The sequence below is a fragment of the Cannabis sativa genome, chromosome 2 (assembly GCF_029168945.1).
Source record: "Cannabis sativa cultivar Pink pepper isolate KNU-18-1 chromosome 2, ASM2916894v1, whole genome shotgun sequence".
In the NCBI taxonomy this organism is placed as follows: Eukaryota; Viridiplantae; Streptophyta; class Magnoliopsida; order Rosales; family Cannabaceae; genus Cannabis; species Cannabis sativa.
Genome location: NC_083602.1, coordinates 87,504,422 through 87,516,781, shown reverse-complemented (window position 1 = coordinate 87,516,781; position 12,360 = coordinate 87,504,422). Strand labels below are relative to the sequence as shown.

Genomic DNA, 12,360 nt, shown 5'->3' with positions numbered 1-12,360 from the left:
GGGTCTAGGTCTAATTCGGAATTCGGGTCCTAGTCCAGTTACGGTTCTAGATCTAGGTCCAATTTTAGTTTTGATTCCATGTCCAAGTCCTAGTTCCAGTCCCGGTAAACTTCGAGTTTTGGTTCCAATTTTGGGTCACAAGGTACTAGTTCGAGTATGTGTTTGGGATAGGGTCCCAGATTTAGGTCCAGGTCCGGGTATATGGTGCGGTCTGGGCACACGATCGTGTCTGTGCACGAGTTCCAGTGTCAGTTTGGGTCTGAGGCGAGGTCTGTGTTCGGTTGTAGTTTTGGGTCCGGGTCCTGGTCACAGTCCTAGTCTTGTTCTAGGGTCCTGGTTCGGCGATTCTTGTTCAGGTTCTAATTTTGGGTCCCAGGTCTAGGTCTAAGTTCAGGTATGGTTCTTCGTTTGGGTTCTGGTCCTAGTCTGAGTCCCAGATCTAGACACCGGCCACTGGTCTGTTCTAGGCCCCTTTACCCGAATCCCGAGTCAAGATGCGGATCACCGTCACGGGTCTCGGTACGGATTCAGTTCGAGTCTCAGGTTCCATTTCTGAGTTGGGTTAGGGATCGAGACTAGGGTGCGGTTCTAGGTCCCGACCCTCATCCTGTGTCCCTAGTCTGGTTCCATGTTTGGGTCTGAGTTCAAGTTCGGGTTCGGGTACCGAGTCCAGGTTTGGGTTCGGATCCGGGTCCGGCTCCCAATTCGGGTCTAGGTCAGATTTGGAGTCCGGGTTCTTGTCCAGTTACATTTCTGGATCTAGGTCCAATTTCGAGTTATGATTCCAAGTCCAAGTCCTAGTTCCGGTCCGGTCAACTTCCAATTTTGATTCCAATTTTGGGTCACAGGTAGGGATGCACATGGGGACGGGGCAATGCGGGGAATGCATTCCCCGCCTCCGTACACGCCTATTATATTTTTCCCCGTCCCCGCCCCGTCCCCACATATTCCCCATCGGGGAACGGGACGGGGAATCCCCGTCGGTGATGGACACCATAACGGGGACCCGTTTATTGAAAAAAAAATGTAAAAAATACAAAATTTATATTTGCAAATATTAAATTAAAACAACAATAACATAAAACTAAATTCATTCCATAATTGATAGTCATTTAGATAAATTCTAAAATTAAAAATCCTTCAATGTAAAACTTAAAATCCATAAACATAAGCTTAAAACTTAAACATAAACTTGAGAACCAAACAAACACACACAACTTAATAAAATTGTAATAATGTCTTCATCTTCAACTTTGAAATCTAGTAGTAGTCACCACCACCATTCAAGAGTTTTGATTCTTCGAGCATCGTAATCCACAAAACTTGGGCCCTAAAATAAAAATGTCATCAATTATAAGTAAATAGATATTTTAAAGAAAAAAATAGTAAACAAACAAATAAATAAATGCTAACTTACCGCTTCATCATCTTCCACATCATCAAAAAATATACTATATGAAGCCTCATTTTGTGATGCATCTATGAAATAAACAATATTGGCATTAATATATTTTTTTAATCTAAAAGAAAATTAAATAATAAGAGTAGGTTAGAATAAACATACCTAATTTCTCATCCCATAGCCAATCTTGTGTACATACTAAAGCCTCCAACATGTTCGGATGAAGCCTTTTACGACAAGGAGTCACATGTCTTCCACTAGTACTGAAAGCAGACTCAGAAGCAACTGTAGACACTGGGATAGCCAAAACATCTCTAGCAACTTGTTGTAATATTGGATATTTAAGACCATTTGTCTTCCACCAAGCTAAAATATCAAACTCTCCACTCCTAGGCAAAACTGCTTCCTCCAAGTATAAGTCTAACTCAGACTTGTAAGTTTCCACATTTGAAGTACTACTAACATACAAGTCAAAACCAACTAAATCATCTACACATCCATCATTATCTCCACCAACTCCAGAAGCATTGAATAAAGGTTCAAGAATATTTTCTTTTCCATCATTCGATTTATATTCTTTCACTAAATCATAGCACAACATTCTACTTCGCTTAACTTCATTTTGATATTCACCAACATAAATTTTAGGAAAGTAATACTCAATCAATTTCATCTTGAACCTTGGATCCAAAACAGTTGCTATGGCTAATATGCCATGAATGGAAGTCCAATACTGCTCAAATTTATCCATCATATTTAATGCCAGAATTTCACAAATCTTAGAGAAGAAATGATTAGCAGTAGGATATTTAGTTCCAGAATATATCACAGTTACATTGTAAAACAACTTCAATTTTTCACACATAACTTTTGCCAAAAGCCAATCTCGCTCACTAGGTTCTTTTTTGTAATTTTTCTCAGTATGTATTAGGCGACTAAATACATCTTTATAAGTAATGGCACTAGTAAGCATCAAATAAGTAGAATTCCACCTAGTCTTGCAATCAAGCACTAACCTTTTGTTGCTAGAGCATGATAATCCTTTCTTAGCCTCTTCAAACTTTTCAACTCTTTTTGGAGTGCCAGTCCAAAAAACTACACTCTCACGTATAGTTTTTATGGCACCTTGAATTGCCCCTAGTCCTTGTTGAACAATCAAGTTCAAGATATGAGCAGAGCATTTCATGTGAAGTAGTTTCCCTTTCATTAGTAAAGAAGTATTTCTCAATTTTTCTTTCATTTGATCCATCATGGCAATGTTCACAGTACAGTTATCTAAGGTAAGGGTAGACAACTTACGCTCAATAGACCATTCAATCAAACACTCCATCAACACTTTAAGTTTAGCAGTATGAGGGGTGGGCACATATATAAACCTGAATGTACACAAAAAAAAATTATTAGCATATATCGATATCAAATATTGACATAATAAAAAAAATTCTGAGCAATTTATCATATTACCTGATAATTCGATTACGCAAAATCCAAGAATCATCAATATAATGTGCAGTCACCACCATATACCCTCTCTTTTGATTATTTGATGTCCACAAGTCAGTTGTAATCGCAACTCTACTACGATTGTCATTCATTGAGTTCATTGTCTTGGTCTTTTCATTCTCATATATCTTCAATATATCCCTCCTAATAGTAGTTCGCGATACATATCTGAATAATGGCTGGAGAGACTTGACAAAGCTTCTAAATCCATCATGCTCAACCATATTGAGTGGATACTCATGCAAAACAATCATCTTAGCAAGTTTTTCTCTTGAAAACTCTTGGTCAAAGTTGTGGGCAGCAAGAGAAGTACTTCCATCCTTCTTCCTACTTGGATTCAAGATTTATTGTTTTATATCACGATTCTTTCTAAGAGGACAAATCTTGAAGTGATCATGTAAATGTCTCGTTCCATTTCTGCTTGATCCTCCCAATTTCTTTTGACTAGTAGTTGCAAATTGCCTTATCAACTCCTTCAATTTTTACCTTCTTGAAATGTTTCCAAACAAAAGAAGTCAATTTTCTCTTCACCTGAGTATTCTCATCATCAATAATAGTTTGAGTTTCTGAATCAATATTATTTAGAGGAGTTGATGAGTCTCCTTCCATTTGTCCATATGTTGATGGTGTGTCTTTTTCATTCTCACTCATAGTTCCACTACATATAATAATAGACATGTAAAAGATCAATATACACATGATAAAATGCAAAAATTATTTTAAAGTACAAAAAAAAAAAAAAAACAGTTATAGACTTATAAATTTATAATGTTTAAAATAGAATAACATAAAATAATAAATCATAAAAAAATATATGTAATACATAAATTTATTTTATTATATATAATATGATACACATATTTAAATACAAAATCTAATATATATATATATATATAATATACCGCAAGAATTACAACTTTACATGTAGATATAAACATAAATAACATATGTAAGACACAAAAATATAAACATACAAAAGTCGATACAAGAAAACAGTTACAACATATACTTATATACATTCCATACATCTTATTAAGAATAAAATACAAAATAATATTTTATTCTACTTTTATAATCTATCTTTATATTCATGTGAATCGTGTATGTAGATATAAATTTATGTACATTCATCAATTATGCAGAATTATACACATATCACATATCAATATACAAGGTAAAAATTTTCAAATCTTAATAAATATATATATATACAATATCAAATTTACCTCAAATTTTAATATATAAAATTTACCTCAAATTTTAATAAATATATATATAGTATACATACAAGATAAAAAAAATTGCTACCAAAGAAAAGAATGAATGATATTAATAATAATAATAAAAAAAATCAGTTTCAGAATATCATTCAAAAAAAAATATTCTACTAAAAGTAAAATAGAGTACTACTTACATCATATTTCCTTCCATTTCAGAGCCACTATCAGTATCACACACTCCACAACCTCAATCTATACGAGAGGAATTTTAGTTTAGACTGTAAGAGAAACTGCAAAGTGAAAACAATATATAAGATATCTGCTTGTATGTATATAATATACTCTACTCTGTATGCAAATATACTATTAATATATAATATTCAGTAAAATCTTTTTAAAATAATAACATATAATTTATGAAATTTAATATCAATTACTATTATTAGCCTCTCAAATCACCAATCACCAATCAATTGCAATTTAATATCAATTACTATTAATATATAATAGTCGGTGGTTGAGGGTGAGGTAAGGTTACTGAGGTGACTTTTTAGTTTTTATATTCATTTGCAATTTACAATACCAATCACCAATCAATCAGCAAGATTTTTAAAATCAAATTGATATGATTACAAAACAAGAAGGGTAAACCGTAAACCATATAAATGTCATATATAATTGTATATGTAATTAATCAATGAATATGAAATGACATATATTGAGAAGAGGAAAAGTCCAAGGTATATATTTATTATAAGTAATTAACTATTATAATTTATATGTATTAATATATAATCGGGGATAAATCGGGGCGGATAGTACTTTCCCGACCCCGCCCCGCCTCCGACTCGGGTACGTAAAATCAACCTCGAGTTCGAGTCCTGGTCTGAGTTTAGGTTCAGGTCCTAATTTCAGTCTAGGTCCAGATCAGGCTCCGGGTGTGGGTTCCATCCTGGGTCTTGGTCTACGTTGGGTCCGAGTCCAAAGTTCCAATCCCGATCTGAGTCTTGATTAACTAGGTCTAAGTCCTTGGTTCTAATCCTGGTCTAGGTTCGAGTTGGGTCCGGGTCCAGGTCTAGCTTTTGGTTTGATTTTAGGTGTGGGTGTTTGAGTTCGGGTCCGAGTCTTTGTCCGGGTTTGTGTCCAGGTCTGGACCCCGATCTGGGTCTAGGTTCGTGTCCAGGTGCAAGTTCGGGTCCTGAGTGCGGGTCCAAGTTTGGATCTGGGTCAGGATCTCTGTCCAGATCTAGGTCCAGCATTTCGATCCCAGTCTAGGTATTTGTCCGAGTCCAGTTTCGTTTCCGGATCCCTATCTATGTCAAAGTCTGTGTTTGGGATCGGGTCCAAGATTTAGGTCCAAGTCTGGGTCTCAGTTCCGGTCTGGGTACACGACCTTGTTCGGGCCCGAGTTCCAGTCTCAGTTTGGGTCTGAGGCTAGGTCTGTGATCGGTTTTAGGTCTGGGTCCGGGTGCTGGTCACGGTCCTTGTCTTGTTCTAGGGTCCCTGTTCGGCGATTCTTATTCAGGTTCTAATTTTGGGTCCCAAGTCTAGGTCTAGGTTCGGGTTTTGTTCTTTGTCTGGGTTGTGGTACTAGTCTGAGTCCTAGATCTAGACACCGCCATCGGTTTTCCGAGCCCGTTACCCGAATCCGGAGTGAAGATCCGGATCACTATCACGGGTCTCGGTCTGGTTGTGGTTTAGGTCCCAGGTCCCAATTCTGAGTTTGGGTTGGGATCCGGGTCCGGCTCCCAATTCGGGTCTAGGTCAGATTTGGAGTTCGCGTCCTGGTCCGGTGACGGTTTTGGATCTAGGTCCAATTTCAGTTATGATTCCAAGTCGAAGTCCTAGTTCAAGTCCCGGTCAATTTCCGATTTTGGTTCCAATTTTGGTTCACAGGGTACAAGTTCGGGTCCACTTTTGGGTTTGGGTCTGGGTTAAGGTCTGGGTGGGTTCGGGTCCTTGTCAGGGTTTAGGTCCCGGGTTGGGTCCCAAATCCACACACCGACTACGGGTTTCGTAAAAGCCCTGGGTCTAGATCCAGATCCCGATCTCGGGTGCTAGCCTGGTTCAATTTCTGGTGTCGTGTCACGAGCTGGGTCCTAGGTTCAAATTCAGGTCTGGGTCGGGTACTAGGTCCCGGTCCTAGTTCTGTTTCCCAGGTCCCTATCTTGATTTTGGGGCCAGGTCCCGATTATTGTGTGGGTTTGGGTCGCGGTCTAGGTTCGAATTCGAGTACTAGTCTGGGTTCCAGTTTAGGTCTCTGTCTTGGTTTTCATCTGGGTTCGGGTTTGGGTTTATGTCTCGGGTCCGGGTCCTAGTCCTAGTTCGGTCCTAGTTCCATTTGCGATTCTGAGTTCGAGTTTGGGTTTGAGTTCGGGTCGGAGTTCGAGTCATGGTCTGAGTTTGGGTTCTGGTCTGATTTCAGTCTAGGTCAAGATCAGGCTCCGGGTGTGGGTTCGCGTCCTGGGTCTTGGTCTAGGTTGGGTCCAAGTCCCAAGTTCCAATCCCGATCTGAGTCTGGATTCAATTCTGGGTCTAAGTCCTTGGTTCTGATCCTAGTATGGGTTCGAGTTTGGGTCCGTGTCCGGGTCTAGTTTTGGGTCTGATTCTAGGTGTGGGTGTTTGAGTTCGGGTCCGAGTTTGTGTCCAGGTCTGGACCCCGATCTAGGTCTAGGTTCGGGTCGCGAGTGCAGGTGCAAGTTTGGGTCTGGGTCATGATCTCGGTCCAGCATTTCGATCCTAGTCTGGGTCTTCGTCTGAGTCCAGGTTCGTATCCGGATCCCTATCTAGGTCCAAGTCTCTGTGTGGGATGGGGTCCCAAATTTAGGTCCAGGTCCGGGTCTCAATTCTGGTCTAGGTACACGACCGTGTTCGGGCCCGAGTCCCAGTCTCAGTTTGGGTCTGAGACTAGGCCTTTGTTCGGCTCTAGGTTTGGGTCCGTGTCCTGGTCACGGTCCTAGTCTTGTTCTAGGGTCCTGGTTCGGCGATTCTTGTCCAGGTTCAAATTTTTTGTCCCAGGTCTAGGTCTGGGTTCGGGTTTGGTTCTTTGTCTGGGTTTTGGTCCTAGTCTAAGTCCTAGATCTAGACACCGACTACTAGTACGTTAAAGGCCCGGGTGCCGAATCCCGAGTCAAGATCTGGATCATTGTCACGGTCTCGGTCTGGTCCTGGTTCACGTCCCAAGTCCCATTTCTGAGTTTGGGTTTGGGATCGAGAAGGGCGTGCGGTTCTACGTCCCAACCCTGGTTCTATGTCCCTAGTCTGGTTCCATGTTTGGGTCGGAGTTCAGGTTCGGGTTCGGGTCCTGAGTCCAGGTTTGGGTTGGGATCCGGGTCCGGCTCCCAATTCGTGTCTAGGTCTGATTTGGAGTCCGGGTCCTGGTCCAGTTACGGTTCTATATCTAGGTCCAATTTCAGTTATGATGCCAAGTCCAAGTCCTAGTTCAAGTCTCGGTAAACTTCCAGTTTTGGTTCCAATTTAGGGTCATAGGGTACGGGGTCGGGTCCACTTTTGGGTTTGGGACTGGGTTCAGGTCCGGGTGTTGATTCGGGTCTTTGTCAGGGTTCATGTCCAGGGTTAGGTCCCAAATCCAGACACCGACTACGGGTTTTGTCCAAGCCCTTGGTCAAGATCCGGATCCCAATCTCGAGTCCCCGTCAGGTTCCATTTCTGGTGTCGGGTCACGAGCTGGGTCCTAGTTGCAAGTTCGGGTCTGGATCGTGTACTAGGTCTCGGTCGTAGTTCTGTTTCCCAGGTCCCAATCCTGATTTTGGGTCCAGGTCCCGGTCATTGTGTTGGTTTGGGTCCCGGTCTATGTTCGGGTTCGAGTCCTAGTGTCGGTTCGGGTTTAGGTCTTTGTTTGGGTTTTGATCTGTGTTCGTGTTTGGGTTTATGTCCTGGTCCTGGTCCTAGTCCTAGTTCGATTCTAGTTCCATTTGCGATTCTGAGCTCGAGTTTGGGTTTGAGTTCGGGTCGGAGTTCGAGTCTTGGTATGAGTTTGGGTTCGGGTCGTGATTTCAGTCTAGGTCAGAATCAGGCTCCGGGTGTGGGTTCGCGTCCTGGGTCTTGGGCTAGGTTGGGTCCAAGTCCCAAGTTCCAATCCCAATCTGAGTTTGGATTCAGTTCTGGGTCTAAGTCCTTGGTTCTGATCCTGGTCTGGGTTCGAGTTGGGTCCGGGTCCGAATATAGGTGTTGGTCCGATTCTAGGTGTGGATGTTTGAGTTCGGGTGGGAGTTTGTGTCCGGTTTGTGTCTAGGTATGGACCGCGATCTGGGTCTAGGTTCAGGTTCAGGTCCAAGTTCGGGTCCCGAGTGCGGGTCCAAGTTTGGGTTTGGGTCAAGATCTCGGTCCAGATCTAGGTCCAGCATTCCGATCCAAGTTTGCGTCTTGGTCCGTGTCAAGTTTCGTATCTGAATCCCTATCTAGGTCCAAGTCTGTGTTTGGGATCGGGTCCCAGATTTAGGTCCAGGTCCGAGTCTCAGTTCCGGTCTGGGTACACGACAGTATCCTGGCCCGAGTTCCAGTCTCAGTTTGGGTCTGAGCGGTTTGTGTTCGGTTCTAGGACTGGGTCTGGGTCCTGCTCACGTCATAGTCTTGTTCTACGGTCCTTGTTCGGCGATTCTTTTTCAGCTTCTAATTTGTGGTCACAAGTCTAGGTCTGGGTTCGGGTTTGGTTCTTCATCTGGGTTCTGGTCCTAGTCTGAGTCCCTGATCTAGACACTGACTACTGGTCTATTCCAAGCCCATTTACCTGAATCTCGAGTCAAGATCTGGATCAGTTTCACGGGACTCGGTCTGGTTCTGGTTCAGGTCCCATGTCCCATTTCTATGTTTGGGTTCGGGATCGAGACTGGGGTGCGGTTCTAGGTCCCGACCCTGGTTATGTGTTCCTAGTCTGGTTCCATGTTTGGGTCTGAGTTCAGGTTCAGGTTCGGGTTCGGGTCCCGAGTCCAAGTTTGGATGGGGATCCGGGTCGAGCTCCAACTTTGGGTCTACGTCTAATTTGGAGTCCGGGTCCAGGTCCAGTTACGGTTCTGGATCTAGGTCAAATTTCTGTTATGATTCCAAGTCCAAGTCCTAGTTCAAGTCCTGGTCAACTTCCGGTTTTGGTTCCAATTTAGGGTCACAAGGCACGGGTTCGTGTCCAGTTTTGGGTTTGGGACTGGGTTCAGGTCCGGGTGTGGGTTCAGGTGTAGGGCTGGCTCCTAAATCCAGACACCAACTACGCGTTTTGTCCAAGCCACAGGTCCGTATCCGGATCCCAATCTCGGGTCCCAGTCTGGTTGCATTTTTGGTGTCGGGTCACGACTTGGGTCCTAGGTTCAAGTTTGGGTCTGGGTCGGGTACTAGGTCTCGATCCTTATTCTGTTTCCACGGTCCCTATCCTGATTCTGGTAACAGGTCCCGATTATTTTGTGGGTTTGGGTCCTGGTCTAGGTTCGGGTTCGAGTCCTTGTCTCGGTTCTGGTTTAGGTCTCTGTCTGGGTTTTTATCAGGGTTCGGGTTTGGGTTTAGGTCCTGGTCCTACTCCTCGTCCTAGTTCGGTTCTAGTTCCATTTGCAGTTCTCAGTTCGAGTTTGGGTTTGAGTTCGGGTCGGAGCTCGAGTCCTGGTCTGAGTTTGGGTTCAGGTCCTGATTTCAGTCTAGGTCCATATCAGGGACCGGGTGTGGGTTCGCTTCCTGGGTCTTGGACTAGGTTGGGTTCGAGTCCCAAGTTCCAATGCCGATCTGAGTTTGGATTCAGTTCTTTGTCTAAGTCCTTGGTTCTGATCTTGGTCTGGGTTCGACTTGGGTCCGGGTCCGGGTCTAGCTTTTAGTCTGATTCTAGGTGTGGGTGTTTCAGTTCGGGTGATAGTCTGTGTCCGGGTTTGTGTCCAGGTCTGGACGCCGATCTATGTTTAGGTTTGGGTCCAGGTCCAAGTTCGGGTCCCGAGTGCGGGTCCAAGTTTGGGTCTGGGTCAGGATCTCGGTCCAGATCTAGGTACAACATTTCGATCAAAGTCTTGGTCTGGGTCCGAGTCCCGTTTCCTATCCGAATCACTATCTAGGTCCGAGTTTGTGTTTAGGATCGGGTCCAAGATTTAGGTCCAGGTCTGGGTCTTAGTTCCGGTCTGGGTAGACGACCGTGTCCGGGCCTAAGTTCCAGTCTCAGTTTGGGTCTGAGGCTAGGTCTGTGTTCTGCTCTAGGTCGTGGTCCTGGTCACGGTCTGAGGCAATTCTTGTTCAGGTTCTAATTTTGGGTCCCAAGTCTAGGTCAGTGTTCGGGTTTGGTTCTTCGTCTGGGTTCTGGTCCTAGTTTGAGTCCCAGATCTAGAGACCGACTACTGGTCTGTTCTAAGCCCCGTTACCCGAACACCAAGTCAAGATCTGGATCACTGTCTCGGGTCTCGGTCTGGTTCCTCTATAGGTCCTAGGTCCCATTTCTGAGTTTGGGTTCGGGATCGAGACTGGGGTGCGGTTCTAGGTCCCGACCCTGGTTCTATGTTCCTAGTCTAGTTCCTTGTTTGGGTCTGAGTTTAGGTTTGATTTCGGGTCCCGAGTCCCAGTCTGGTTCCATTTCTGATGCCGGGTCACGAGCTGGGTCCTAGGTTCAAGTTCGCGTCTGGGTCGGGTACTAGGTCCCGGTCCTAGTTCTGTTTCCCAGGTCCCTATCCTGATTCTAGGTCTAGGTCCCGGTTATTGTGTGGGTTTGGGTCCCGGTCTAGGTTCGGGTTCGAGTCCTAGTCGCGGTTCGGGCTTAGGTCTCTCTCTGGGTTTTGATCTGGGTTCGGGTTTGGGTTTAGGTCCTTGTCCTGGTCCTAGTCCTAGTTCGGTTCTAGTTCCATTTTCGATTCTGAGTTCGAGTTTGGGTTTCAGTTCGGGTCGGAGTTCGAGTCATGGTCTGATTTTGGGTTCGGGTTCGGATTTCAGTTTAGGTCCAAATCAAGCTCCGGGTGTGAGTTCACGTCCTTGGTCTTTTATAGGTTGGGTCCGTGTCCCAATTTCCAATCTCGATCAGAGTCATTATTCAGTTCAGGGTCAAGTCCTTGGTTCTGATCCTGGTCTGGGTTCGAGTTTGGGTCTGGGTCTAACTTTGGGTATGAATCTAGGTGTGGGTGCTTGAGTTCGGGTCCGAGTCTGTGTCCGGGTTTGTGTCCGGGTCTGGACCACGATCTGGGTCTAAGTTCGGGTCCAGGTCCAAGTTTTGGTCCAAGTTCCAGTCTCAGTTTGGGTCTAAGGCTAGGTCTGTGTTCGGGTCTTGGTCTGGGTCCGGGTCCTGGTCACGATCCTAGTCTTGTTCTAGGGTCCTAGTTCGGCGACTCTTGTTCAGGTTCTAATTTTTGGTCCCAGGTCTAGGTCTAGGTTCGGGTTTGGTTCTTCGTCTAGGTTCTGGTCCTAGTCTGAGTCCCAGATCTAGGACACCGCAGGCCTCTTTGGTCCGTTCAAGGCCCCGTTACCCATATCCTGAGTCAAGATCTGGGTCACTGTCACGGGTCTCGGTCTTGTTTTGGTTCAGGTCCCAGGTCCCATTTCTGAGTTTGGGTTCGGGATCGAGACTGCATTGCGTTTCTAGGTCCCGACCCTGGTTCAGTGTCCCTAGTCTGGTTCCATGTTTTGGTCTGAGTTCAGGTTCGGGTTCGGGTCCCGAGTCCAGGATTGGGTTGGGATCTAGGTCCGGCTGCCAATCCGGGTCTAGGTCTTATTAGGAGTCCGGGTCCAAGTCCAGTTACGGTTCTCGATCTAGGTCCAATTTCAATTATGATTCCAAGTCCAAATTATAGTTTTTGGTCACAGGTCTAGATCTGGGTTTTTGTTTGGTTCTACGTCGGGGTTTCTGGTCCTAGTCAGAGTCCTAGATCTAGACACCGACTACTGGTCTGCTCCAGGCCTGGTTACCTAAATCCCAAGTAAGGATCTAAATCACTGTCACGTGTCTCGTTCTAGTTCTAGTTCACGTGTCCCTAATCTGGTTCAATGTTTGAATCAGAGTTTAGGTTCGGGTTCGGGTCCCGAGTCCAGGTTTGGGTTGGGATCCGGGTTCGGCTCCCAATTTGGGTCTAGGTCTAATTTGGAATCCTGGTCCTGGTCCAGTTACGGTTCTAAATCTAGGTCCAATTTCAGTTATAATTCCAAGTCCAAGTCCTAGTTCCAGTCCCGGTCAACTTCGAGTTTTGGTTCCAATTTTGGGTCACAAGGTACTAGTTCGGGTCCACTTTTGGTTTTGGGACTGGGTTCAGGTCCGGGTGTGGGTTCGGG

General features: G+C 44.7%; 1 protein-coding gene across 1 annotated transcript; it reads right to left on the bottom strand.

Annotated features, from left to right (window-relative positions):
* Positions 1 to 1,074: 1,074 nt before the first annotated feature.
* On the bottom strand, positions 1,075 to 4,432 carry LOC115720210 (zinc finger BED domain-containing protein RICESLEEPER 2). Its single transcript, XM_061110963.1, has 2 exons — positions 1,565 to 4,432; positions 1,075 to 1,479 (listed from the first exon to the last, which is right to left on the bottom strand). The coding sequence occupies exons 1-2, from the start codon at positions 2,898 to 2,900 to the stop codon at positions 1,409 to 1,411; spliced, it is 1,407 nt and encodes a 468-aa protein (XP_060966946.1). The 5' UTR covers positions 2,901 to 4,432; the 3' UTR covers positions 1,075 to 1,408.
* Between the last annotated feature and the right edge of the window lie 7,928 nt (positions 4,433 to 12,360).